The sequence below is a fragment of the Porites lutea genome, chromosome 1, assembly GCF_958299795.1.
Source record: "Porites lutea chromosome 1, jaPorLute2.1, whole genome shotgun sequence".
Classification (NCBI taxonomy): Eukaryota; Metazoa; Cnidaria; class Anthozoa; order Scleractinia; family Poritidae; genus Porites; species Porites lutea.
In genome coordinates, this window is record NC_133201.1 from 18,692,758 (window position 1) to 18,717,396 (window position 24,639).

The following is a 24,639-nucleotide window of genomic DNA, read 5'->3' on the forward strand; positions in this document are numbered from 1 at the left end:
TGCACCAAAAGAAAATTGTTAATATTGCAGCATTATTTTTTCAAAATAAGTCCAATCTTGTACCATCAATTCCAAGGGAGTTAAAACAATGGCACTGTGGATGTGTTTGAGGGGGTCAGTAAGGGGAAACATCCAGTCAATCATAGATAAATAGTTTGGCAAAAAACCACATATTATGTGAAATTACTTGTATACATGTATCTTGTAATAAAAATTCATTTCTACTACATTAGCCATAATTCTAATCACATTGAAGATTAACCCAGGTTCTCTTATGCGGTTTAGTAAGCCAGAGACCCAGGTCCTTGAAATCAAGAGCTGAAGTTGGATCTTTGGAAAGTGTCCCTATTGCTTGGTCTCTTCTCCCTGGAATTTCCTTAAGAGCATTCACTTCTTGTAAAGTTTTAGTGACTACAAAAATATCTATATAGACATCCCACCCTTCCACGATTTCTCAACTCTGTACCTACACGAGTCACACACTGCGCGTTTATTGCCCTCCAAAACTTTCACACCAACCACTTTCAAACATTTTCGCAAACTCACCTTTATTTTTTTTTCTTCACTTATCCGTAAAAATAAACCCCCACAAGCTGCAAAAATCGACCTCACTTAACAAGTCAGGATTCAACACATAACCGGACCGAGATTTCGAACTAAACACAACGGCTGTATTTAAAATACGTACGGTAAGGGATCGAGTTTGGCGCGAAAGCAAAAAGGTGCGTGCACTGCAGCAAGCCAGCAATTCCCACGATCAATCGACGTAGTTGCGTGGCCCGTGCAACGGAAATTTTCACGCTGTAGAAAGTTTCAGAAGTCGTGCAACGAACGTGGACATCTAAAATGTAAGCTTGGTGTTGTACACTAGACAATGTGAACAAATTAGGGTGTGGAAAGTGAAAGTCATGCATCGCGTATCGTATCAGCAATAAAAATTTACGATACCTTGGAAAGATTCGCCCTAAAAATTCATCGGAGAGTGTTTGTTTCTTGTAGCCGTGCTACAGGTTGCAATTTTGCGGGTTGTTAACATTTTGTTCTGAAACTTTCGTCGAGAAACTTTCCCCGTTGAACGCGCTACGCAACTATGGCGATCGATGACGAAAACTACGTCGTGTAAGAAAACACGAGAGTCACCCGGCAGCTTCTCTTCGCTGATTGGCCAGAAAAAAATTTTTCTGGCCAATCAGAAGCAGGCAATTCAAACGCTTCTGGAACTGGTTCGGTAAGAGTAAGTGCCCAGGGGCTCGTCTCGATCTCACAATAAACTTTCACCACGAACATTTTATCGACCCGACTAACTGCCCCTGGGTCTCCGAGGATGGGGACGAGAATGCCGGCGAAGTGGAATTCTTACATGTTCGACCATCTGTTAAACTCAAATTTGTGAATGCCAACGAAGGAGAAATTGTACGAGTACGTAAGAAATGCAACTCGTAGAAAGAAATGTTACGTAAACCAGGGATCAAGGAAAATGTTTTTGACTGTCCCGGCGAGGTTTGCCATTGTTTTGATCGCCAGTAAGCGGCAGTAAGTTTGCACAAAGATGACTGAGAAATTAAAAAAGAGCAATGTGCTGGAGTTTGGGCGACTTTTCTTCGATGGTACGTAAACGATTTACTTAAACATTACGTTGTTGTGGTTAAGGAGGAGCATATCTTTGTAATGTAGCCGAGCGATAACAGTTGTTGACCGTTTCTTGGTGGCGAGAAAGCCGGCTTTGAGCGCGATAATACCAGTAGCCTGTGAACAGGCTCTCTGTTTGGGGAAAGGGTGAAAAAATCGCGAGGAGAGAGAAGGGAATCCCTCTCCTCGCGATTTTTTCATCCCCGTCCAAAAACAGAGAGCCTGTTCAAATGATACCAGAGACACAAGAAGTCATGAAAGTCATAAACTTTGTTACAAATCTTCGTGCATCTTCTTTTGTTCATAGCCAAAACGGATGAAAAATTACGGAGATGGAAGTTTACGAGAATTGAATAAAATACCTTTAGTTTAAATGGGAGCCTTGAATATTCGGAAACCACCTTGAAAATAGGGAAAATGTGAGGATGTTTTGAAAATCCTTTTGCAAACGATGCTATTTATAGCCGGGACGCTTCGTTCGTTCGTTTTCTTTTGTTCATAGAAAAAAGTAGAAGAAAAATTACAAAGGTAGAAACGAGAATTGAATAAAGTATGAAATAATCTACCTTTACTTTAAATGGGAACCTTAAATATTCAGAATCCACCTTAAAAATGTCCAAAATGTAGGGATGTTTTGAAAATCCTTTTGCAAATGAAGCTAAATGATACTTGTTTAGATCCCAGACCTCTCCCGTCACTGCACATGCACAGACGTTGTTCAGCTCTGTCGAACATGAGTCAAATGGCGGATGAAAGATCGTATGACATCGCTGTTTTTGCAATTCTCGTGAAGTTTTTAACCTGGAGATGTTAAAAATGATTTGCAACGGTCTTGCAATGATGGGAGGCCGTGCAGAAATTCTACAAGTATGGTTGTATTTTCACTTTGATACGCCGTGGGAGCTAAAATTGTTCGATGAAGATATCACCAAGTGCCATAATTTTATGCATAAGCTTACATGTGCTATTTAACAATTATTCCTTGAGCTCGAATGGGCTCTGAGTCAATAACCCATGAGGCGGAAGGCTGAATGGGCTATTAACTCAGAGGCCATGAGGAAAACAGAACAGAACGCAGCATTGATAATAGACCACTAATTGGATTTTACTAAATACAGTTATGCCACTTTCTCACCTATTTCTTATACATGTGTTTTTTCCTCCTGAATTTGCAAGGTAATCCATTTACAATTATCTCTTTATCATTTTTCAAATTAACCATATGAGCTCGTTGTTATAGTCACCAAAGAATATCAAAGTGAAGTTGTCTCAGCAGGGCAGGATTAGCACTTGACTGCAGAGCGGGAGGTAGCGGATCTGGGGCCGGACCAATACTCAGGGTCTTAAAATAACTGAGAAATGAAGGTACTCCCTTTGCAGTGCAAGCGGCTAGACCTTCCCATGGCTCCGATGACCACATAAAATGGCGGTCCCGTTTCCAGTTGGAGACATAAAAATAGTGTCTCAAATTAGTACTTTCGTGTCAAATACCTTGACACTCAAATAAAGTGCTTTTTTTTTTCAGGTGATTGCTCAGTTGATTGTTGGATGGGAATGTGCAATGTGTTTGCCAGCAAAGTGATTCAGGTACATACAGCTGTACTAGGGAATCCAAATGTGAATGTTAGGTTTGTTGTAAGTTTTTTCCTCTCCCTCTGCTGCTGTGGTAGCATTTGTCATTTATAAGAGAATCATTGTTACCACTAAAAAGAATGCAATAAGCTAAAATGAAAATAATATTATAAATTGGCAGCTCTAAGGACAAAATTTAGAGACATTTTCAAATGAAATGCAAGAAAAAGATCATAGTGAATGGTTGGTTGGGCTTCTGTGTAAGCCTTTGCTTTTCTCTGTTTCCTTTGTAATCTACACCTTGCATAGTACTGGAGACTTCCATAAACTTGACACTACATCTCTGATGTGTTGTGTGACATCAGTTTTGCATTTTCACATGGTTTGATTCTGTTGTACGAGAGCCCAAATTATGACAGCAGTACATGTATTTTGAAGTACACTGGATCAGTGCATTGTGTACACATCATGGAATGTTATTAGGTACTGTAGCTTCAGTTTCAGTTTCACTTCATTTATTTGCCAGAAAAATACAGTCATTCAATACATTGCATTAAATATACACGTAGGAACAGTACTTGAGCATCAAAAGTTTAATGGCTTCTTGGAAATAGGCAACCACTACAGCAATGGCTTAAGAAGTAAATCTGCACTGTTTCAAAAGTCATCACCTTGTGCAATTTCCTAAATTTTGGCAAGCTTTTCTCTAGTTGAAATCTCAAGGACTGTACAGGTATCTACAGTGTAAGTTCAGAGAAACAATTTGCTAAAAAATTTAATGTTGGAAAGCTTTTCTCTAGTTGAAATCTCAAGGACTGTACATTAATTTATCTAAGTTCAGAGAAACAAAAAGACAATTAATTTTTTGTCTTGTGTCTTCCATACAGACACAAAAGTGTAAAACATGAAACAATTTAGGAAGTTTTGTGTGGTAGTTGTGTAGTGATAGTGATAAAATGTACGAAAAAGTGTGATACATTGCAAACTTGTTGTTACGCTAATGTAAACCTACATTGTATTGTTTTTTCACCATTCTTGCTGTAACTTGCATGGGTCCAGGGTCCTGTTTGCACTGCTGTGTATAAAAGTCGGACTGGGTACAAGGGGACAGGGACATCGGGACGTGTGTGTGGGGACTTGGGACTTGGGGATGCGAGACGAGAGACTTGAGGACATCAAGTGTGAGACGCAGGGACGTGTGGCACGGGGACGTGGGGACGTCAAATATAGGGACACAGGGGATGCGGGATGTGAATGATTATCGCAAAAGTTGTAGGTAAAATGCGATACCTCTTTCTTTGTGAAAATGTGTTATTTATGGTCAACATTAGATTCCATCTTCCAAAACCACATTGGAGACCTTATGATGTTTACATGCAATATTTCTTTTTAGTATATACACACTCAGTGATCTTGGTGATTGGTTATTGAATATAAAGCAAAAACAAAATCGCTGTCATGAACTGGGTGTTTTTCCAAGTTTCAGAGTAAGAACTTTTTTAAGATACAAGAATATCCCAGAGTTGATGATTTTGAAGGTAAGAAAAGACTTCATGGTGTTAAAACAGCGTGATTTTATTGCAAAGTGATTTACTGTAGTTGACTTTCATACGCTCGAAGCAATGTTTTTATTGACCTGTACAAAGGAAAACGAGGCTGCTATTGTCACTGTTTTGTGAACTTGGGATTTCCTTGCACAGTCAACTTTGCCTGAAAGTATAAGTTAATTTCTGGAGAAAAAAATGAAATGCTCAAATATTTTCGAAAATTGTTCGTGGCAGCGAGTTAACGTGGCAAAGAACACTGCACTGTAGATAAACAACGCCCACCTTGTTCGTAGCCACTGTTGACAGCATTTGCAAGAAGCGACCAAAAAAAACTGTCTCATTCACGGTTATTTGACAGAAGAAAATAAAGCTCTGTGTTTCTTCTCAGAAAGGGGAGTTATTTAAACTTTCAACGTTTTCTTTTCAATCATTGATGCTAAAGCTTACAAAAAAATAAAACTACGATTTGCCATGTTTGAAAATACTGTAAAGATCCAACTGTTGTGCATCTGCTCTTTACGGCTACATGTTCACGCATTAATTCACCCGTGAATCAAACTAGTCGTTTTTTTTCATAATTTCCTTTCTGATTCTGTTGAGATCACTTCGTGTGTATATACTAAAACAATTATTCACCTCAGGCTCAGTTAATATTGTTGAATCCCCTCGACTTCGTCGGATTATTCAACAATATTAACTTTGCCTTCAGTGAATAATTGTTAAATAATAGGAGTAAGCACACTGACTATCGTAATTAGGGTTAGGGTTGATTTCTGCTGTCGCGTAATTTTTCCATGCCTACGTGTGTAAAATTTACGTTCACAAATAAAATAGAGGCAATGTCAGAAAGGTCGTGCACATAAGCATAAAAGTAGAATCTCACTCAACTTCACGTTTAATCTCAACAATTTATATCTTTCCTCTATCTTATTTACCTGATTAAAATGTACTTGCGTTAACGTGCATAGCCAAAAACACGTCAGTGGAAATCAACCTTTAAGTACTGTTAGCAAGCATTTACTGTTGGGTTTGCCACTAAAAATATGTAGAACAAAATAAATATTGCTACAATAGTTGAATCCCCTGTGGATTAACAATACTTCAAATACCAGTCATCCGTTAGAAATGAAAAATTATATTAGCTATCTTGGTATACTCATTGATTCGAACCTTTCATGGAAATTTCACGTAGATTACGTTAGTCAAAAAGTCAGTAAAACAATTGGAATTATCGCCAAGCTCAGACATTTTGTTCCCTGTCATGTACTTCTCACTTTATACCACTCTTTAAACTCATCACCAATAGATGAGCATGGGCGTTGGTGCCTTCGAAGTTGGTGGAGCCGGGCAATGCTCTAGCATGAGGAGGAGGTATCCATGGCAACCCTGCGAGCGGCCCCCACCAGGCACCGTCACACTGAACAATTCAGTGGAATACTTACCAACCCAATACTTACCTAGCCCACACCAAGAGGGAGGGAGGGATGGGAAAAACCAAAGCACAAACTGGCAGGCAAACAGCAAGCAATTGAAACAACACTTTGCGAAGAACTGCAAGCAAGCAACTGCGTATATAAGTCACGAGGTGCCCCTGCTGGATACATCGGGCCACCCCTAATATAGCTGGGGAAACAGCTGACCAGCATTGCTTCGAGGTTAACTTTGCCTAAATTACATTTAGCCACATTTAAACTCATCACCAATAGATGAGCATGGGCGTTGGTGCCTTCGAAGTTGGTGGAGCCGGGCAATGCTCTAGCATGAGGAGGAGGTATCCATGGCAACCCTGCGAGCGGCCCCCACCCAACCGGGATCTCCTTGGTGCTTGAAAAAGGAGGGGCCAGCGAACAAGGGAGAAATGGAACCTCCGACTCCAACAACCCCAAGCACCAAGCGCAGCAGTTGCATCGAAAAACAAACACTTACCAATTGAAAGCAGCTGACAGGGAGAGCAACACCCAAAAACTGCAGTGCAAGCCCCGAGCAATTTGATGCTAAACTCGACCGCAATGTAGAAGGAGCTGTGAATGACCAACGGCAAGGACACACGATGTCAAGCCAGCTGACCAGAGAAGCCCGCAAGAGCTTCCGACGGCGTGCGAATATAAAGCTGGTATGCGTTGCTAGTCCAACGTCCAAGAGCCTGAATCAGGTGATCAGGAATGCCATTGCGAGCTGCTACCGTGGCTGCCCCAATACGGAAGCTGTGGCTGGAGAAATTTCCCTCAATCCCCGCGGTAGAGAAAATTTGCCGCAGCCAATCGGTCAAAATTGCGCGAGACAGAGGTTGACCACTCGCAAGAAGGAACAAGGGGCCAGGGGCCTTTCCTCGTATGGAGAGGTATGCCAGCAAAGCGTGCACTGCGCAGAGGGGGGCCCTTCCCAGACCAATATGGATGTGGCAGCCTTGACGGAACGGATCCGTTTTCGAGGCTTTTATCCTAACACGGAGGCAGGTTGGCGACTGGCGCGAATCCACTGCGATGTCAGCCACTGAAAGATGAATAGCTGGAGAAAAGCTGGCTAAATTGGGGACTGTAAATTCAGCAGCACGGAGAAAACCAAAATAACCCAGCATGCAGGCTGCCCAAAAGGCGCAATGATCGAAAAGCTTGAAGTCCAACGCCCGATGAATGACCAAGAGAAGGCTGTCAGTAATCGGAAGGCGCTGAGCAGCCGGGGAACCCTGGGAACGCTTGACCCCTCTCAACACTCGTTGAAGCCGCAGGCAATTAAGCAGAGGGTCAGGAAAACCTTGTTCAATGTGCAAGGAGCGAACTGCAGATAAATAAACTTTAATAGAAGAATGCTGAATCGAATCTGCAAGAAATGAAACGAACAAACATAAAGTCCACTCGTCTGTAGGGCAAGGCGAGCCATTGGAGTGGAGCTTTCCAGCTTGGCGGCAAAATTCCACGAACTTGCGTTGACCTGACGCATAAGCTTTTCGGGTGGAAGGAGCCAGACCCTGGGCCAAGAAATGCAAGCACCATTGTTCTAGGGAGGAGGTGTTAAGCTGTCCAACAGGAGCTGCGGAATCGGACAAGGGGACGAATGAGCCTCCGGGGCCAGCTGCCTGAACTCCTGCCAACGGAAACGAGAGATAGCATCAGCAATTTTGTTCTCGACCCCAGGAACATGAGCAGCAGTGAAAGTAAAACCCCAACGCGCCGCCGAGAGCAGAAGATCACGGAGAAGGTGCATTAAAGCTGGAACCTTCGAAGTCCTGGTCGTGAGAATCGCGACTACAGCCTCGTTATCTGAGCGAAAAAGAACATGCTTCCTGGCCCACAACGATCCCCAAAGATGAGCAGCAATCACTACAGGAAAGAGTTCTTGGTATGCAATAGATTGCCTGGCCTGCACCGTTGACCAGGCACCATAAAACCACTGGCCTTGAGAATAGGCGCCAAAGCCAATCGCACCTGCTGCATCCGAAGTGACCTCCAAATCTGTGGCAGCAGACATGCCAGGGTACAACCAGAATCCAACGCCATGCCAAGAAGCTAGAAACTGCTGCCACCACTGAAGGTCAAGACGAAATTCCTGGTTAATCCGAACAGGATGGTCCTTGTTACGGAAGCAGCACAGTAAATCAATAAACCGACGGAGAAAGGCCCTCCCTGGCCAAACTACTTTAGCCGCATGGTGTAAATGGCCAATAAGGGACTCCAATTCCCGCTTTCTGCACCAGCGACGGGGCATCCACGAATGAATGAGTTCCCTTAGTGCAAGCAATTTGTCCTCAGGAAGACGGGCCACTTGGTTGACGGAGTCTAATTCAATTCCTAAGATAGTCATAGAAGTGGCTGGACCCACACATTTGTTAGCGTGAAGAGGCAACCCCAGCCGATGGCAAACAGAGATTGCTGTGTTAAGATTATAAGCACACTGGAGTGACTGTGGAGGACCTGCGGTAATAAAGTCATCCAAATAATGTAACAGATCGGAAAGGCGATGCTTATGGAGAAGGATCCATTCAACCATATCAGCTACTGAATTGAAAATAAATGGTGCAGAACGGAGACCGAAAGGAAGCGAGAGGTCAACGTAGAACTGACCACGCCACCTCATGTCCAGTAAGAAGCGGTCATCTGGATGGACTGGGATGTTCCGATAAGCGGATTCCACATCAAATTTTGCCATAAGGGCACCTGGGCCATGACGGGAGACCATGCGAATAACTTGATCAACCTTAATATACTGCAGAGAAAAATCCTGAGGATCAATGCCGTCGTTAACACTAGCACCCCCTGGGGAAGACAAATCGACTATCAAGCGCCACTTGCCTGGCTGGCCCTTCTTTGGAATGACCCCAAAACTGCTAATATGCAAACGAGGAAAAGGGGGGGAGGCGAAGGGGCCTGCAACCCTGCCCAGGGAGACTTCATTAGCCAGATACGCATCAACAATGTGGGCATGGAGAAGAGCAGAGGGCTTGTTTCTTTTAGCTGGCTTAAGCTTGTGAGCTGAGTCGAAGCCTAACCGAAAGCCATGCTGGAGACCCTGGAGGACATAAGAAACTTGTTGCTGGTCGGGATGACTGGCCAATTCCTTTGAAAACTCCTCCACCTTAAGGGGACTAACTGCTGATACAGGAGGGAGAACTGGATGAGCTGGGAAGAAAAAAGGCTATTTTAAAATAAGGCCGAGCCAGGCTGGAAAGGGGCAAACCAAAGAGAGAACTTTTGAACAACAAACCACAAACTCAAACAACTTGACAACTTTATTGCAGCAAATATGGCCCGACCTAGCTACTGTTGACAAAAATTAGGTAACACAACGTAAGAAGTAATTCGATGACTAAACGTCAGGAAACATGGGGAAAAAACTAAAGGCAATCAACGCATATAAAAAAACAAGGCAGAAAAAACAATCAGGAAAACAAACAAGGCACATCCATTAACGCCTGGTTTTCGAGGTGGACGAGGGCACGGAGGGAGGAGAAGCCGATCTACGTTTGCGATCGTGTGACAATGTTTTGTCAAAACGACGAGAGCATTCTGACGCACGGTGGGAACCTGCACAGGTGCTGCAGGGATGGGCAAACCGACACGAAGCAAACTGTGCCGAACAGCGGCCCCTGTTCCAAGACCGGCAAATGACCTGGGAGGAGTCAGCTCCAGATGGTTCGGGTAGCTCGCTCAAGGAACCACCAGACCCAGAACGCACCGAGGCCCCAGCAGCGTGAAAATTGTAAAGCTGAACGTTCATGGTCGACCAGTCCACGAGCTTCGTCGCCGCAGCGTGCTGGCGGAAGGCCTGATCGTAGGCCAGCCAAACACGACCACTGAACTGGCGGTACGTGCGCAGAATGAGAAGCTTGTAAGAAGTTAAGTCTTTCCAGCGGTGCGGAAAATAAGACGTCAGAATCAGCGTAAAAATTGTAAAGGCTTCGGACCAGGTCACGATGTCCTCGATGCGTCGACGTTGCTTTTTAGTGCTTGGCAAAAACACTAACCGGCCGTCCAGGAATGCTTGTGATTCCGGCTCAGTCTGAACAATGTTGACTGACAGCAAATCCCCCAAATCCACGTACTTGCCGGCAACAATTTGGCTAACCGTTTTCGCCGGAATTGGTGAAAAACCGGGGCCAACTACAAACGGCTGGTGGAGTAGCGGTCCCGAGGGCAGGTTTGCAGCCAAGGTGCTGTCGCTGAGTGGCACCGAGACAGAAGCGCCCGCCGTGATCGACGTGCTTAAAATCGGCGAGCGCGGGGTTGCAAAAGTGGCAACAAAGGATGGCACAGAAAAATTAGGCCTACCTTGCGTGGCTGAAGGTAAAGATATCGCCTGTTGCTCCGGAAAGGCGCCTCCAGAAGCTAGAAAGGTCGCCGTTTGCTGCGACAAGCTGGGCAATGGGGCGGGAACGCCCCCAAAAGCTGCTTGTGGCTCCACGCTATCAGAATTTCCACGCACATTGCTCGAGCTGCAACCAGGACCTTTTTCTGCCGCTAACGAGGCTTTCACAGCATCGACGATTGCAGCGATTAGAGCGGGATCGTGGACACCAGCAGCAACAATTGGAGCGGAAACGGTCGAAGATGTTTGTGGCGCCGTGTTTGCCACAGAAGCGAGCGACGAAGGACCAGACGACTCGGCCTGCAAAAGGGTATCCGATGACGAGTTCTCCCCATCCAAATGAGCAGCCAAACTATTGTTGGTTCGACGAGCAGTCATTGTACAAGCAGAAAAAACAGCAAGCAAGCAAAACCAAAGCACAAACTGGCAGGCAAACAGCAAGCAATTGAAACAACACTTTGCGAAGAACTGCAAGCAAGCAACTGCGTATATAAGTCACGAGGTGCCCCTGCTGGATACATCGGGCCACCCCTAATATAACTGGGGAAACAGCTGACCAGCATTGCTTCGAGGTTAACTTTGCCTAAATTACATTTAGCCACATTTAATTTTGCCTTATATCAGTTATGGTATCTGTGCGTGGGTTAAAGGTGCTGAAACGCATCGTCATAAACTACTGGTTCTCCAGAAGAGAGCCCTTAGGCTAATGTTCTTCGCTGAACCAAGAACTCATGCAGTTCCGTTGTTTTTAGAAACAAAACAGTTGCCGATATCGTTCTTGCTATTTGAGCAAATGAGCCTTTTAATGTACGACATCCATAATAATCTCGCTCCTGATAACAGTCATTAAGAATATGTTCACGAAACTGTCTTCTGTCCACAGTTACCAGACTAGATCTGTTACTAATGAAAATATTACTCTGTTGAACAAGTTAGAACTGAAAATATGAAGCAAGCCTTCTCTATTTCCGGTGCTTTAATTTGGAATAGTATTCCACTTTCTATGAAAACACTTTAAAAAAATCAATTCAAAAGCGAACTAAAGAGAAAACTCTTTGAAATACTGGAAAAAGAGGACGACTATATTAGAGTTTCTGATATTACAGGGCAATTTTCAAATCGTTACATGGTGTTCTTCCGTATGAAGTACAGTCTGCCTTCCTGTCTCACTCTGGCTATAAACCACACGACAAACTAGATTGCTTCTAGGATTGTTCATTTAACAGATATATATATTTATACAATTTTCATTTTTCTCTTGTGCCCGCCTTGAATAGCCTTCGCTAATTGCGGGCACAAGCTTTGTAAGCTATATTTAATTTGAAATAAACTTGTTGTTGTTGTTGTTGTTGTTGGATTAGCGGTACAGGCGATGGATTTCGGAGCTAGCACTTCGGGGTTCGAAGCTCGCTTATGCCACTTAATTTTTTATTTATTTGGAATTGAATGCTGTTATTCTACTAAAATTTTGGCGACCGCAAACCACCCTACCCTGCTTTGGGTTCCAATATTCTATTAGCAAGAAGATGAGGACAACGGTTTCACTTTCTTCAATGCAGGGGGTCTTCGCCGAGTCTTCACTTCGTAAACAGGCATGGAGGAACCCTAAGTTGCCTTCACCAAGACATATTCATGAGGAAAGTGACTGATATCGCATTTACCTCCGACTTTTGCAATAGTTATTTACAGTCCGTGTCCCCTGCGTCCCTGTATTTGATGTCCCTAAGTCCCCATCCCGCACATCCCCGTGTCCCATACTTGATGTCCTCAAGTGCCTCGTCTCACGTCCCCAAGTCCTGAGTCCCCACACACGCGTCCCAATGTCCCTGTCCCCTTGTCCCCGTCCCACTTTTATACACAGCCGTTTGCACTTGTCCTTTTGGGGATTTACTACCCTATTGTTGCCTTCATCAACATTCATGATGCTTGCAAACGTAATTACGGAGGTTATAGTTCTGTACAATAAAGCATTAAGAAGAAGAAGGAAAAGTAGAAATTGAAGATGCTTCTTTCTTGAGTGTCATTGCCATTCCCATGCTCTGATCTGGACGGCGATAAATTAAAGCACAAGAGAGGGATGGGTTTGCTACATCAACTTTATGAGAGACCAATTTACATGTACTTATAGTTAGCTCTTCCAATCCAAATTTCTATTCAAAAATCAAGCTATGTACAGTGTATGGAGTTTAAAGCACATAGAGAATCAATCATTGATTTGCTAATGTGTTTACATTGTATCTCTGTTTTATGAATGTTTCGTTGACTGACAAGTGATGTTTAATCCTGGATTGCGAGAAGACCTCATGCTAGCTTAAGTTAATGTAATAAGTTGTGTGTACAGTGTACTGTCAGCATTTTATTATTTGCATTTGACAAAGGAATAATGTTAAGAACAAAGATTTTACATTGTACAGCGGTTCCCAATAATCCGCACCCTCAAAAGGTTTTTTTCTGTTGGTTGAAACTTGAGTCTTCTTGGATGTCAATTAACTGTTTGCATTGTTTTTTGCCATTCTCTGCTAGAGAATGTTCTCTCAGTGTTTCACTGGAAGAGCACCCACATGTCCAATATACACAAACGGATATGATTCATCATAAGATAGCGCTGATTTGATTCTCTTTGATAGCGTGACGAATGATAAGAAGTTCTCCAACCTAACAAATCCATATTCACATTCCACTTTGCTAATACATGTCTTTCTTTTCTTTGACTTATTTCTTGGCAGATTTCTCACATCTTGTGTTTTCGTACAAACAAAAATTAATCTTACAAGTAGCTACCTGAAAACGTTTGTATACATGTAGTAAAGAAAGAGTGTTTCAGCTATTTTATTCAGCTATTGTCCATTTTGCTTCAACTTTATAATCCTCCATCTCAGCGAAATTGGAAATCCCTTCATTATTCAAAAATGTTCTTGCCCAGCTTTGTCCCCAGGGTTCTCTCCTACCAGTCCCTGCGGAGCGAGAGAGAAATAGAGACCCTGGTTGCGTCTGGTCACGTGTCTCCAGAACAAAATTAATTTTGAGGGAGGAGTCCTTTGTCTCTCAATTTTGTCTCATTCACACAATGATCACAATGGTCTGCAAGAGCAAGATACATTTGCTAACTCTACAACTATAATGGAAACTATGGAAAATTTCTGCCTAAATGGAAATGCCACTAGATAAACAAGTTAAGAGAAATCAAAACCTTGTGTTCTGGCTAACCAACGACAGCAATGTTTAAATTGAAGTGAAAATCCCTCTATGTTAAACTTGCATTGAAGGTTTGCCTGACAGTGGCTGCTGGTAATCGAGCCGAATCAGTGTACTGCAAAACCTACACCATTAGGGCACATGAGAGCTCTGCTATAATGGTAGTCTTGAAAACACATACATGTACATCTGTTTTCTGTGGCCTCCACAACATAGAAATGGTAATTCAAATCCAGTGCATTTTGATCGATATGAATACCACTGCGCAAATTATTTTTGACTGCACAAGCAGCGAATCCGCAATTTCCTCTGCATGTGCCGAAGCATCCCCGATAGATTAATATCCAGATATTCTGAAGTTCAGTACACTTTCGCTGTCAAAGGATTTTGCAAGGGTTATGTTTTGGCTAGTCATGACCTTTAAGACAAGGTCAGGTACGTAGTTTCATGGCTGCACTTTCCATCTACACGTACTTTATGTTCTGCAGAGACAAATCTCACACTTAATAAATATACCCCTCCCCCAAATCGTTTGTTTGTAATCTCCCAGATTCTAATAGACACAAAAACGGACCTAACCTGGGTCTCTTGATGGGTGGGAGAGAGAACCTGGGAATGAGGTTCGTTCTTGCCATTTTTTGCTTGTTGAGTGAAATAATTATTTTCTGTTGTAGAGCATGGGGAAAAACAATAGAAACAGTTGATTGACGTTCACAGAACTCAAGTTTCAAGTGATAGAAAAAGACGTTTTGAGGGCGTGTGTTATTGGGAAGCACTGTAGTGTACTTCAGGTTTTCGTTATTATTTGTTTTGAGGCCGAAAATTGAACGAAGCTTGGACAGATGTGACAGTGAGTGAATACTTTGATCATAGAGCGGTTTTCACTTGACTGTCGTAAAACCAAAACCAAAGTAAATACACTACCCAACCAAAGAGTGTAGTAAAACCAAAACCAAAACCAAAACCAATCCCTTTCGACAGTCAAGTGAAAACCGCTCTAATCATTTTTCTTTCATTTGCTATTTATTATACAATAGACACCGGCCAATAATAACCTACCAGTACTATTTTTTGAAGTCTGGCAAAAGAAAAAAAAACATTGTACAATGGACGTTCTTGTAGTACGTAGATAATAGATTGTTGACTACCGAAATGAACTTGGGTTTGGTCTTAAAAATACAATATATTTATTCACAATATTGTATCCTTATAATGACTCTACAGTTGCACATGTAACAAAGCTGATTACCAAACAGAATAATACAGTTTGGTCAGTATGTTCTTGTTATACTAAATTTCACACTGTCGACGTTGCACTCCTTGGTTAAATTGTTTACACTGTATCATACCTTAACTTAATTTTTAAACCCACACATGAGAACCTGCTTGATCTTGTGAATTGGCTGTTAAAACAGGTTCTTGTATTTTGGGATATTAAAGTGGCAAATTTCTGCCAGGAGGTTCTTAATCCTGCACAGGTTCTTATTCGCAGGTGTTTATTGTATTTACATAGGATTGCTCCAAACATGATTGTAATTGTCTATGTTATAATTCTACAGTTTCAGTTGAAACATTTTATTCTACAAAATACATCCTGAATCTACATGTACATGTATACTCATGTAAGGTCATGCAAGAAATAATGTAAGCTGTGAAACTCAATCAACATTTCAACGATGTCTTCACTAATATTTAGTTACCTAAGACTTTTGCAATCTCTTGAGGAAAACCCTGTTACCCTTCAGTACTAAGAACCTCTTATTCATGTAAACAAAGTTTATTTCCATAAATGAATGGGTCTATAAGTTTTGAAGAGTTTGAACTTTTGCTGGGCAACTTGGTTTTCATTGGGTCAAAGTAAAGCAAGGAATGTTTCTAAAATTTGCACTCCAGACATAATAAATCAGTAACTTATAAACTGATTAGACTCAATGACAATGATTTGGAAAACCTGTCGTTTCTTCTGTCATCTGAGATCAGGTTCAATTAATACATTTGTTTGTTTTGCTTTGTAAATTTTGCACAAGCATACACGTAATGCCTTTCAAATACACCTAGCTGATAAGTTTCCTGTAACCAAATGAGCACTGTAAGATGTCTTTCTGAATAAAAATGCTGATAATTCATCTGGAGAACCTTTTTTCCAAAACATTGATTATTTTACACTAGATATCTGTTGAGTTGAGCTGGAATTCAAAACATCAGAATCTTATCAATTGTTTTTCATTTTGTTCATCTTTGCTGTGTGAAATACCTCCATGGAACTCCATGGAATTCCATGGAATTCCATGGAAATCCATGGAAATCTATGGAAATCCATGGAATTCTATGGAAATCGATGGAATTCCACGGAACATCCATGGAGTATCCATGGAGTTCCATGGAGTATCCATGGAGTTCCATGGAATGCCATGGAGTTCCATGGAGTATCCATGGACTTCCATGGAATGCCATGGAGTTCAACGGAGTTCCATGAAGTAGTGATGGAGTTCCATGGAATACCATGAAATTCCATGGAGTTTCCTTGGAGGTCCATGGAATTCCAGGGAATATTGTAGAGTTCCATGGAATGCCATGCGGTTCCCTGAAGTACTGATACAGTTTCATGGAATGCCATAGGATGTCCATGGAGTTCGATAGAATACCTTGCAGTTTGTATGAGAAAATCCATAGAAATTCAGTAATCAAGCAACTCATCAACTCGTTAACCACATGTTCAAGTCTGCACTTTTTATTGGATAGAAAAATAGGAAACATTTGGAAGTTTTCTAAAAGCAAAATAGTGCATTTAGTTTAAATTACACAGACAATGCAAAAGTATTGTTCACCGACAGGCGACGCTGAAAGTCCCAGTGTAAGAAATTTTATTGCTAACTATAAAGAGGAATGTTTTGAGTGCTTAATAAAGAAATGATCCTGTTAAAAAAATAAATATAGAAAATTGTTTTTTAGTAGGGCTGTCTGCCATTTATCTTTTAAAAGCATTGTTGCATTTAAAATATGAGAAGATCACTGTTATTAACAACATGCAGTTGCTTCATTACATTGACACAGTGCTGCTATTCGTACAGGACCCATACACCCACATGTATTTGCTATGACATACGGGATCAAGTCTCTACTTAAAATTTATATGAAATTTTCAAGTCTCTTGAAATTTCTGATCAAAAAATTTCCATGAAAGTGTAAGTCTCTTCAACCACTGTTCCATTTTTAAGGAAAAATTTCAGTGGCAAATTTTGAAAAGAAGAAAAATTCGATGTGGCAAGATTGAGAACCGATCCAGGGGCGTAGAATCCACTGAGTTCGTAACCTAACCACTCTAGCACGGAGTTTGATTTTACTCATATAAAAACAACTGTAACCCTAATTGGAAGCTAACCGTTTCGAGTCAGTGCTTTAATAGCCCTAATCAGTTTTGTCGGAATCCCGTATGAATAGCAAATACAAGACGATGTACGGGTCCCGTACTTGAATAGCCAGTAGAAAATGATCCCACTAGCTAGGCACATGAACTCTTCTCGGTATCGAAGTGTTTTTTTGTTGAGAGCTGAGATTTTCCCTATTACTCGAGTCCAACCTGATTGATAAGATTGCTTTGCATGGAGTATTTCGGCGAACCTACACAAGCAATATTAGAGATTTTTTGCCGCATCCGTGGATAGGCTAGTCTGCTACACAGCCGATTTTAGTGGGGAGGAGCGTTGCGTGACGACACTAAGAACGGTTGTGTATCAGACTATGAATAGGCCTGCTGCCTTTTTTCAAAGGTTCCCTCACCTGGGAGAACAATGCAATATTTTCCTCTCACTGCTTTACTCTTCGACAGCGCTGGAATAGTACAATTAACTCTGAAAGGGACCACAATTGAAAGCCTTTAAAGACAGACATCTCTACGATCGTGCCGTGATTTGACGCCATGTTTGGTTCATGAACTAGCGTCCAGGCTTCCCCGCTTAGTGACTTACGCGATCACGTGAGGCTTTTGAACCAATAGAAATGCGTAGAAGATCAGTTTTCTTGGTTCGAATCTTTAGGCGGACTTCTGTGCAGTACGAAAGTGTTGTGTAAACGGATTGTCTTTGCAGTGAATGCATCCGAAAAAGATGTTATTTTCAGCGCAAGATATCACTTGTTAGGTTTCTTACATTTGGCTTGTTTCAAATCAACTTCGATTGAACAATGACTCAGCTGGATCGCACATTAAAGGAGGAAGGTAAGCTTAATATGTACACAACTCGTGTTTGGTTGCTCAACTGAATTCGTCCGCTCGATTGTCTCTGCTAGATTTACAAGGGCGACTTTTCGGGTGCTGTTTATCTGTTTTAATATGTAGTTTTCATCTTTTTTCTTTATACAGATATGAATGTGGTCTTTCCCGCAAATTGCCCTTGGAATCCTTCGGAATAGTTACTAATTCTGGCAGAATTAGAAATCGAAGACTGTACTTCGATGGACTGCTTCAATGTATAAGAAGAAATATCATATTTAGAATTTTCATGCCTGCTACGTAAAAACTGTACAAGAGACTGCAAAATTATAATTGTAGCTGACGCTGTTTTTCCCAAGGATTAGGTAGGACTTTGCTATAACTAAATACCATGGTTCTGATCGAGGAAATAAGTAGCACTTCCCTTTTTCGTGGCATAAATAAAGCCATGTTTAAGTCTTACATACTGACGGTTTATGCATTCAAGTATTAGCTTATTTTTTTCTCTCAATTATGCATCTGTTCGCCTGTTACTTTTCTTAAACACCAGGCCAAGATTCCTTGCTTTATATTAAATCTAAATTTTTCATTTAAGCTACTTCACAATGATTGCTGCATTCTAAACTGCAATGTATATAGTCACAAGTAAACATTTATTTGTTTTAGCTACAGTATGTCAAATTTTCCACCAAAAGCATGTTAACTATTGATTGATCTCTTAAAAAGAGATTTATGCGGTCCTTTTATTGATTAAATAAATTGCAGTGGACCAAAATCTGTTATGTATTCCATTTGATTCACTGGATATTTTAAATGTGTAATTCCTGTGAATTCCATGAAACTCCCTGGAGATCCATGGAATAATAGGTGGAGTAGTTTCTATGGAATTGCATGGAACTTTTCCATGGAATTCCATAGAAAATGTCGATGCAGGAATTTCCATGGAAATTGGTGTCCTACTCATTTTCCATGGAATTCCACGGGAAATGTCCTAATCCTCCATGCAAATATTTTCCATGGAAATCTATGGAGAAATTTCCATGGAATTCCATGGAAATTGATGTCCTAATCCTCCATGGAATTCCATGGAGAATTTTCCATGGAAATCCATGGAATTCCATGGAGGTTTTTCACACGGGTTTGACCACTGATTTGAAATTACATGCACTTTTAGTATACATGTACTAGCACCTTGTTTTTATCGCAGTTTCTGTTTATGTTAAACCCTTTTGGTAAGCATTCATATATGCTGCACCAAGGAAATCTTGTGTACTGCAGTGGTACCCTGTCTTATACGGCCACCTCGGTAATACGGTCAACTCATTATTACGGCCACTTTTTTTCGGGCCAGCAAAAAGGCCATACATTTTCTTAAAAAAAAGAAAACCCTCATTAATGCGGTTTGACCTGTTAAAACGGCTAACAGCCAGGTCTTTAAAATCCCAAACACTAGAATCTTCTATAATTTCACCCTATTTATATGGTCACTCATTCGAAATTTAGAAATTTAAAATGCGTGTGACATGTGAATTTCATTGACCTACATGTAGTTTAGTAAGCAGAGGCTGTTCTTGTTTTGTTTTTAGACCAAAATGCATTTGTGACGGTTTAATTATGGCTGATTTTTAAAAGTGTTCTATGTTCTGAAGGAAAGTTCCAAGTACTTTTTACAGTTTCTACATTCTGGCTGTTCATTAAAGAGAACAGCTGTCACTCAAGAAGTGTGAATGCAATGTATGGTGTATTTGTCACAACAGCCTCAAGTCATGAAATTTGACCCTGCCCTGGTAATAATTATGGTCACCCCGTTAATACAGCCAATTTTTTTTGACCCATTGGTGACCGTATCAACGGGGTTCCACTGTATATAAATAGCACAGATTTATACAAAAACATGTAATGCTCACATTGATAGTGAATGAATCAGTGTTTAAGCTTTAACATTTGTACAGGTGTAAACACAACTTTTTTGTCCAAAAATAAGTAAATCTTTTTCTATTTCATTTCACTTATCAAGATGAATATACTGTACTGTAGTTAATGGTCCACACTGTTTTCCTTAATTACATTTCGATCCTTTCATGGTACTGATGAGGAAAATTTATTTAACATTAAAGACACTTTTCTCTTAGTAATCATGTTTTGTTATTCTTAGAACCTTTATGTTTGATTGACCTGAGTGATGTGTTAACCCTTTAAGCCCTAACAGTGATCAGCATCAAATGTCTTGTAATATCAATTATTTTATAACACAGATTACTTTTTTAATTATTATCTGCCATTCAGCAGCTGTAACCCACTAATGTTTTTGTTTTTTATAACATAAAAAGGTAGTTAGTGCTTGCCCTGATTTGTTTAGTTTTGGTTATTTGCTCATGAGTACAGTGCAAGCTGGAGAAAGCTGGCGGGCACTTAATACATGTACAAAATTAATGATATCCCCTCTTTCTGAGGGTTGGTTTATAATGCCATAGTTTCTCATGGTAAGGTTAAAAATGCACAGTCAGAAAACACAGACGGAAAGAAAAAATGTAAAAGTTTCTTGTGTTCTTGACGTGGAAGGCAAAAAAATCAAGTAACTACAAAACAATTTATTATTAATTTTTGCCTATTGAAGGAGTTAATTGTTTTCTCTGTTTTCTTCACAGCAGAGATCAGCACGTCCAGTAACTGTTGTGAAACAACCAAGATATCTGTAACAAAGTTTTTAAAGGATTTAAGGTACCTGATACAGTGATTTGAGCTTTACAGTCAAAGAATGTCTTGAAATGAGAATTGATTATTAGAAATCTATAATACAATGTAAGAGTAAGAGTGTTTATGCTGACTTGAAGATTACAGTGCCATTGAAGAGAAATATCACACAAATTACAAGCACATACAGTTAAGAACAAGTTATTTATGCACAACTGAAACCACTGACCCAGTGCAATGGATTGAACAGCTCTACAATGAAGATGTAAGTTAATCATTAAAAATTAAACTAATACATTGCCAGTGTGGCTTTTACGGACTGTATGTACATGGACACACTCAGTATTTACTACATAGATTTTGAGAAAATCTGATATTTCTGGTTGCTGCCACTTTGAAATGGAGAAGTACCTCTGAATAGCATACATGTACATGTAATTATTGAATATGTTAACAGCAACACACACTTCTAGACTGCATCACTGTACAGCTGCAAGAGACTACTCACCATTAACCCACAAGGTTGTGCTGGTCGGAAGTGGTGGCCGATGGGATTGTATTTGTATGCAGACAATAATTATTTTTATTGGACCGGACGTGTTATAGGCTGGGAGGAGTGCCTACCTTATTTTCATAGATGATTTTTTTTGTCTTTTCTAGGGAACCATTAAAAGCAACAGACGCCATCTAAAGCAATTACTGATGCCCTGGTTTTTCCAATGCAGGAGGGAATAAGAAAAAAAAGTAGACGACTTGATGGAATGGTATTGTACACAAAAAAATCAATAGACTTTGAGGAATGTTTACAAACCAAATAAAGTAGCACAATTATACACTTAATTTAAATAACAATATTGTACTTGCAAATGTACATTGCTTGCTTATAAGCAATAAATTTTCTACAACTTTTGACAGTACATGTAGTTTAATGTTGTACACTTCTAGAGTTAATGAAGCCGCATGACAAAATATTATTGAAAAACCATAGGGAGATCATAGCCCCGTCTCTGTTTCGCTGTTTGATCTCTTACTTTTCATCTTTAATTTACTGGCTAACCTTCTGGCCTGTTTTGTCCTGATATTCATGGCAGCGGGAAAGTGTTGCATTTCAGATTTAGTATTTTGAGACTCTTCCTACCCACACTGGTTAATCACTACTTGGAGTTGTACTTTAAAACAGGTTCTGGTTATAGCTTGTGGCCCATCAGACATCTGGTATGGCAGATTTAAGCAATAGAAAACGTTTTCCGCGGTGATACGCAGGTCTTGCACAACGAATTAACAGGGTAATTCTGTATTTTTTGCACATGGTTTTTTCAACATATTACTAATATGAGGCTCACCACAATATTATGTTCTCATGTTATTCGTAATTAGTAAAAAAGGGCTCTTGAAATTAAATATCTGTCTTAACTGACATCTGTTCCTTGTTTGCAGCCGGGCAGGTTACCGTAAGGACTCCGTTTTATACGTGGTTGCTTGCGCGTAGTGTTAGTCTTGATCATAACCATAACCAACAAACAAGTAAACAAGTCAAACTTACAGCCCAAATAGCTCAGATAAATCCGCGAATATCCCGCGCCATTTTCGAACACAGCTTCTTCCAGAAGTTTTCAAAATGAAAGGGATAGTGGTTCTACTCAACCGATTTTCAAAATTAAAACGGAGTCTGTTCGAGAAAAGGTCCATCTTTCATTTGCCGCGCGTAGGCATTTTAAAAGCAGTGTAAATTTTCAGAAAATCTCTTTCGAAAATAGACTGCTTACTAACAAAGGCCGTTTTTGCTGTATTTTCAAGTTCAAAGGGATAATATTTACGGCTCTTTTAGTCTCAAATTGCAGGTACGCCATACTTCAAAAAGCGGCGCGTAGGTTTTTAGAATTTGGCTTTTGGAAAGCAGGAAAGAAAGTTTTATCAGCGCCACCGAGCTTATTTTGAAATTTTCTTAGCCAACTGGCATTCAGATTCGGCGCTTCGCTGAATATGAATAAGTAATGGCGTCCCTACATTCTGCGCGATGGTTTGGAAGAGGTGTAAATAGGTCATTTCCGAGCTCCCTCGGGCTTCTGTATCAAAACGAGGGTAAGCGCTCAGCCGTAAGTAAGAAAATGATTTTTCATTCTCATGCAAATAAAACTCATTTTCACAAGAAAGGTTGTGCACTTGGCCTCATTTTGAAAGTGAGGATTTTTGTAACTCGGCCTATTACAAGTCACACCTTTGTGTTGAAGTGCTTCTCACAAAAAGCTTTGACTTAGCGTCAACGTTGTGCGATAACACACGTAAAACTGCATATGACGATCTAGCTAAATACAGTTTCAAAATGAACGTTATGAACGGCATGTAAAATATGCCTTGAGTTTGATAATTGGGCGGCTTTCATAATCTCAAGAACACAAAGATTGTTGGCTACTAAAACGAATTAATATTGGAAAGTTTTCCTTGCCATACTGTCTGACTGTGTATGTCAAACTCAGTGGCAAAAAGCATCCATTAACAATTAAAAATAACACGTTCTGAGGTTAAAACTGTTACATTCATTGGCTTCTCGACCATGCATACGTATTAGTCTGCAATTCTGCACCTAGGTACCCTAGTAAGAAAAGACCTCGCCAAAGTGCAAATTAACACTCCTTAAACCTGTAAGAGACAAGCTTGTCTTCCCGAAGATTTTACGACCATTCACCTAAGGGTCGGCTGGGTCTGGGCAGGCGTCACCCGAACAAAAGGTTTATTCTTTTTAAAACCTTGGCGCGTAGAAATCTTCCAAGATTTGACAAAATTTATTTTCGGGAAACTAAAGAAATCCCAGGGTTTTCTAAAACAGTTTCGCTCGGGAACGAGCCAGGGCAAGAGAAAACAAGACAAAATCGAAGCAAACAACAGCGCTAAAGAGAATAGCCAGTGTGGCAGGTGCAAACAGGGGAGGCGAAGGGGAGAAAAGCGTGAAAAAGAAAAGGGAAGGGAGAGCCTGCTTTTTGTATTCCGCCCACCAATTTTCATACTAATCCGATGACGACAACTGTAAATACATGACCAGTCACAAGCAAGGGGGCGCTTCCCAGCATGGTCCAAACTGAATATTACTTTGTTTACCGGAACGAAGAAAATACGACATTTTTACTGTTCTGGCTCCCGCAGTAAACATGACAAACAGTAACCACTTTCGTGTGAATACACAAAACTTTTGGTCTTGCCTCATCAAACACAATTTTTTGTTTGGGGAAGGGGAAAATGCGATGAATCTCATCGTGCTATGTTTTAAGAAATTCGTTAATTTTCTAATACACAAATTTCCTCTTAGCCTTGGCAGTAGTGGATCATGTTAATCTTTTCTATCCCAGTTTGCAGTTTATTGTCACTTCTTTGGTGTTACAGGTTTCTGATTTAGCAAATCATATAATTAATCTCTCTTTCATTTCAAGCTTGATATTATCTCAAATGCAAAATAACGACTCAAAGTCTTGCAAGAGAACTCGTTTTTATTCACTATCCCTACGGCAAAAATACAACCTGCACTCGCAAGGTAGGTAAAGGCGCACCAAGGCTATGCATATGCACCTAGGCTTAAACGGGTTGAGCTAAATGCGGTTTCTGTAGCATGCAGTACCTCCCCCCCCCCCCCCTCCCCAAATCCCCATGGAGAGAATGCTAGTCCATGGTAGGTTTACGCATGTCGCTGGTGCCAATTTATAAACCAGATTGACCAAGCCTCTAACATGAGCGGTAAGCATACTCCAAAATGAGCAAAGAGGTCCCAAGACGACGCCTACTGTTCAGAATAACTTAAGGACGTTTATTAATTATCCTTTGCTATAACGGGTCTTGAACATATTCTCCTTAGCCTGACTCATGCACCCTCTAGAATACCTTTCCCTTAATACTAATAATTACTATAATTTCTTTAGCGGTATCAATACTTTACAACAACATCGAGGGTGTCTTTTATGACCCGAAAAAAGAGATGCTTGGCATCTTTTACGACCCCTC

The 24,639-nt window shown here is 40.7% G+C and overlaps 1 protein-coding gene and 2 long non-coding RNA genes across 3 annotated transcripts; 2 read left to right on the top strand and 1 right to left on the bottom strand.

Annotated features, from left to right (window-relative positions):
- Positions 1 to 1,326: 1,326 nt before the first annotated feature.
- Positions 1,327 to 14,589, top strand: LOC140946209 (uncharacterized). Its single transcript, XR_012166820.1, has 3 exons — positions 1,327 to 1,607; positions 3,155 to 3,216; positions 14,420 to 14,589. It is a non-coding gene; the product is annotated as an uncharacterized lncRNA (long non-coding RNA).
- Positions 6,119 to 8,806, bottom strand: LOC140946159 (uncharacterized). The gene is made up of 2 exons (XM_073395244.1): positions 8,037 to 8,806; positions 6,119 to 7,833 (listed from the first exon to the last, which is right to left on the bottom strand). Exons 1-2 carry the CDS (start codon positions 8,733 to 8,735, stop codon positions 6,802 to 6,804), a joined length of 1,731 nt encoding a protein of 576 aa, XP_073251345.1. The 5' UTR covers positions 8,736 to 8,806; the 3' UTR covers positions 6,119 to 6,801.
- A 3,264-nt stretch (positions 14,590 to 17,853) lies between the features above and the next one.
- Positions 17,854 to 18,732, top strand: LOC140935859 (uncharacterized). Its single transcript, XR_012165268.1, has 2 exons — positions 17,854 to 17,961; positions 18,106 to 18,732. It is a non-coding gene; the product is annotated as an uncharacterized lncRNA (long non-coding RNA).
- Positions 18,733 to 24,639: the final 5,907 nt, after the last annotated feature.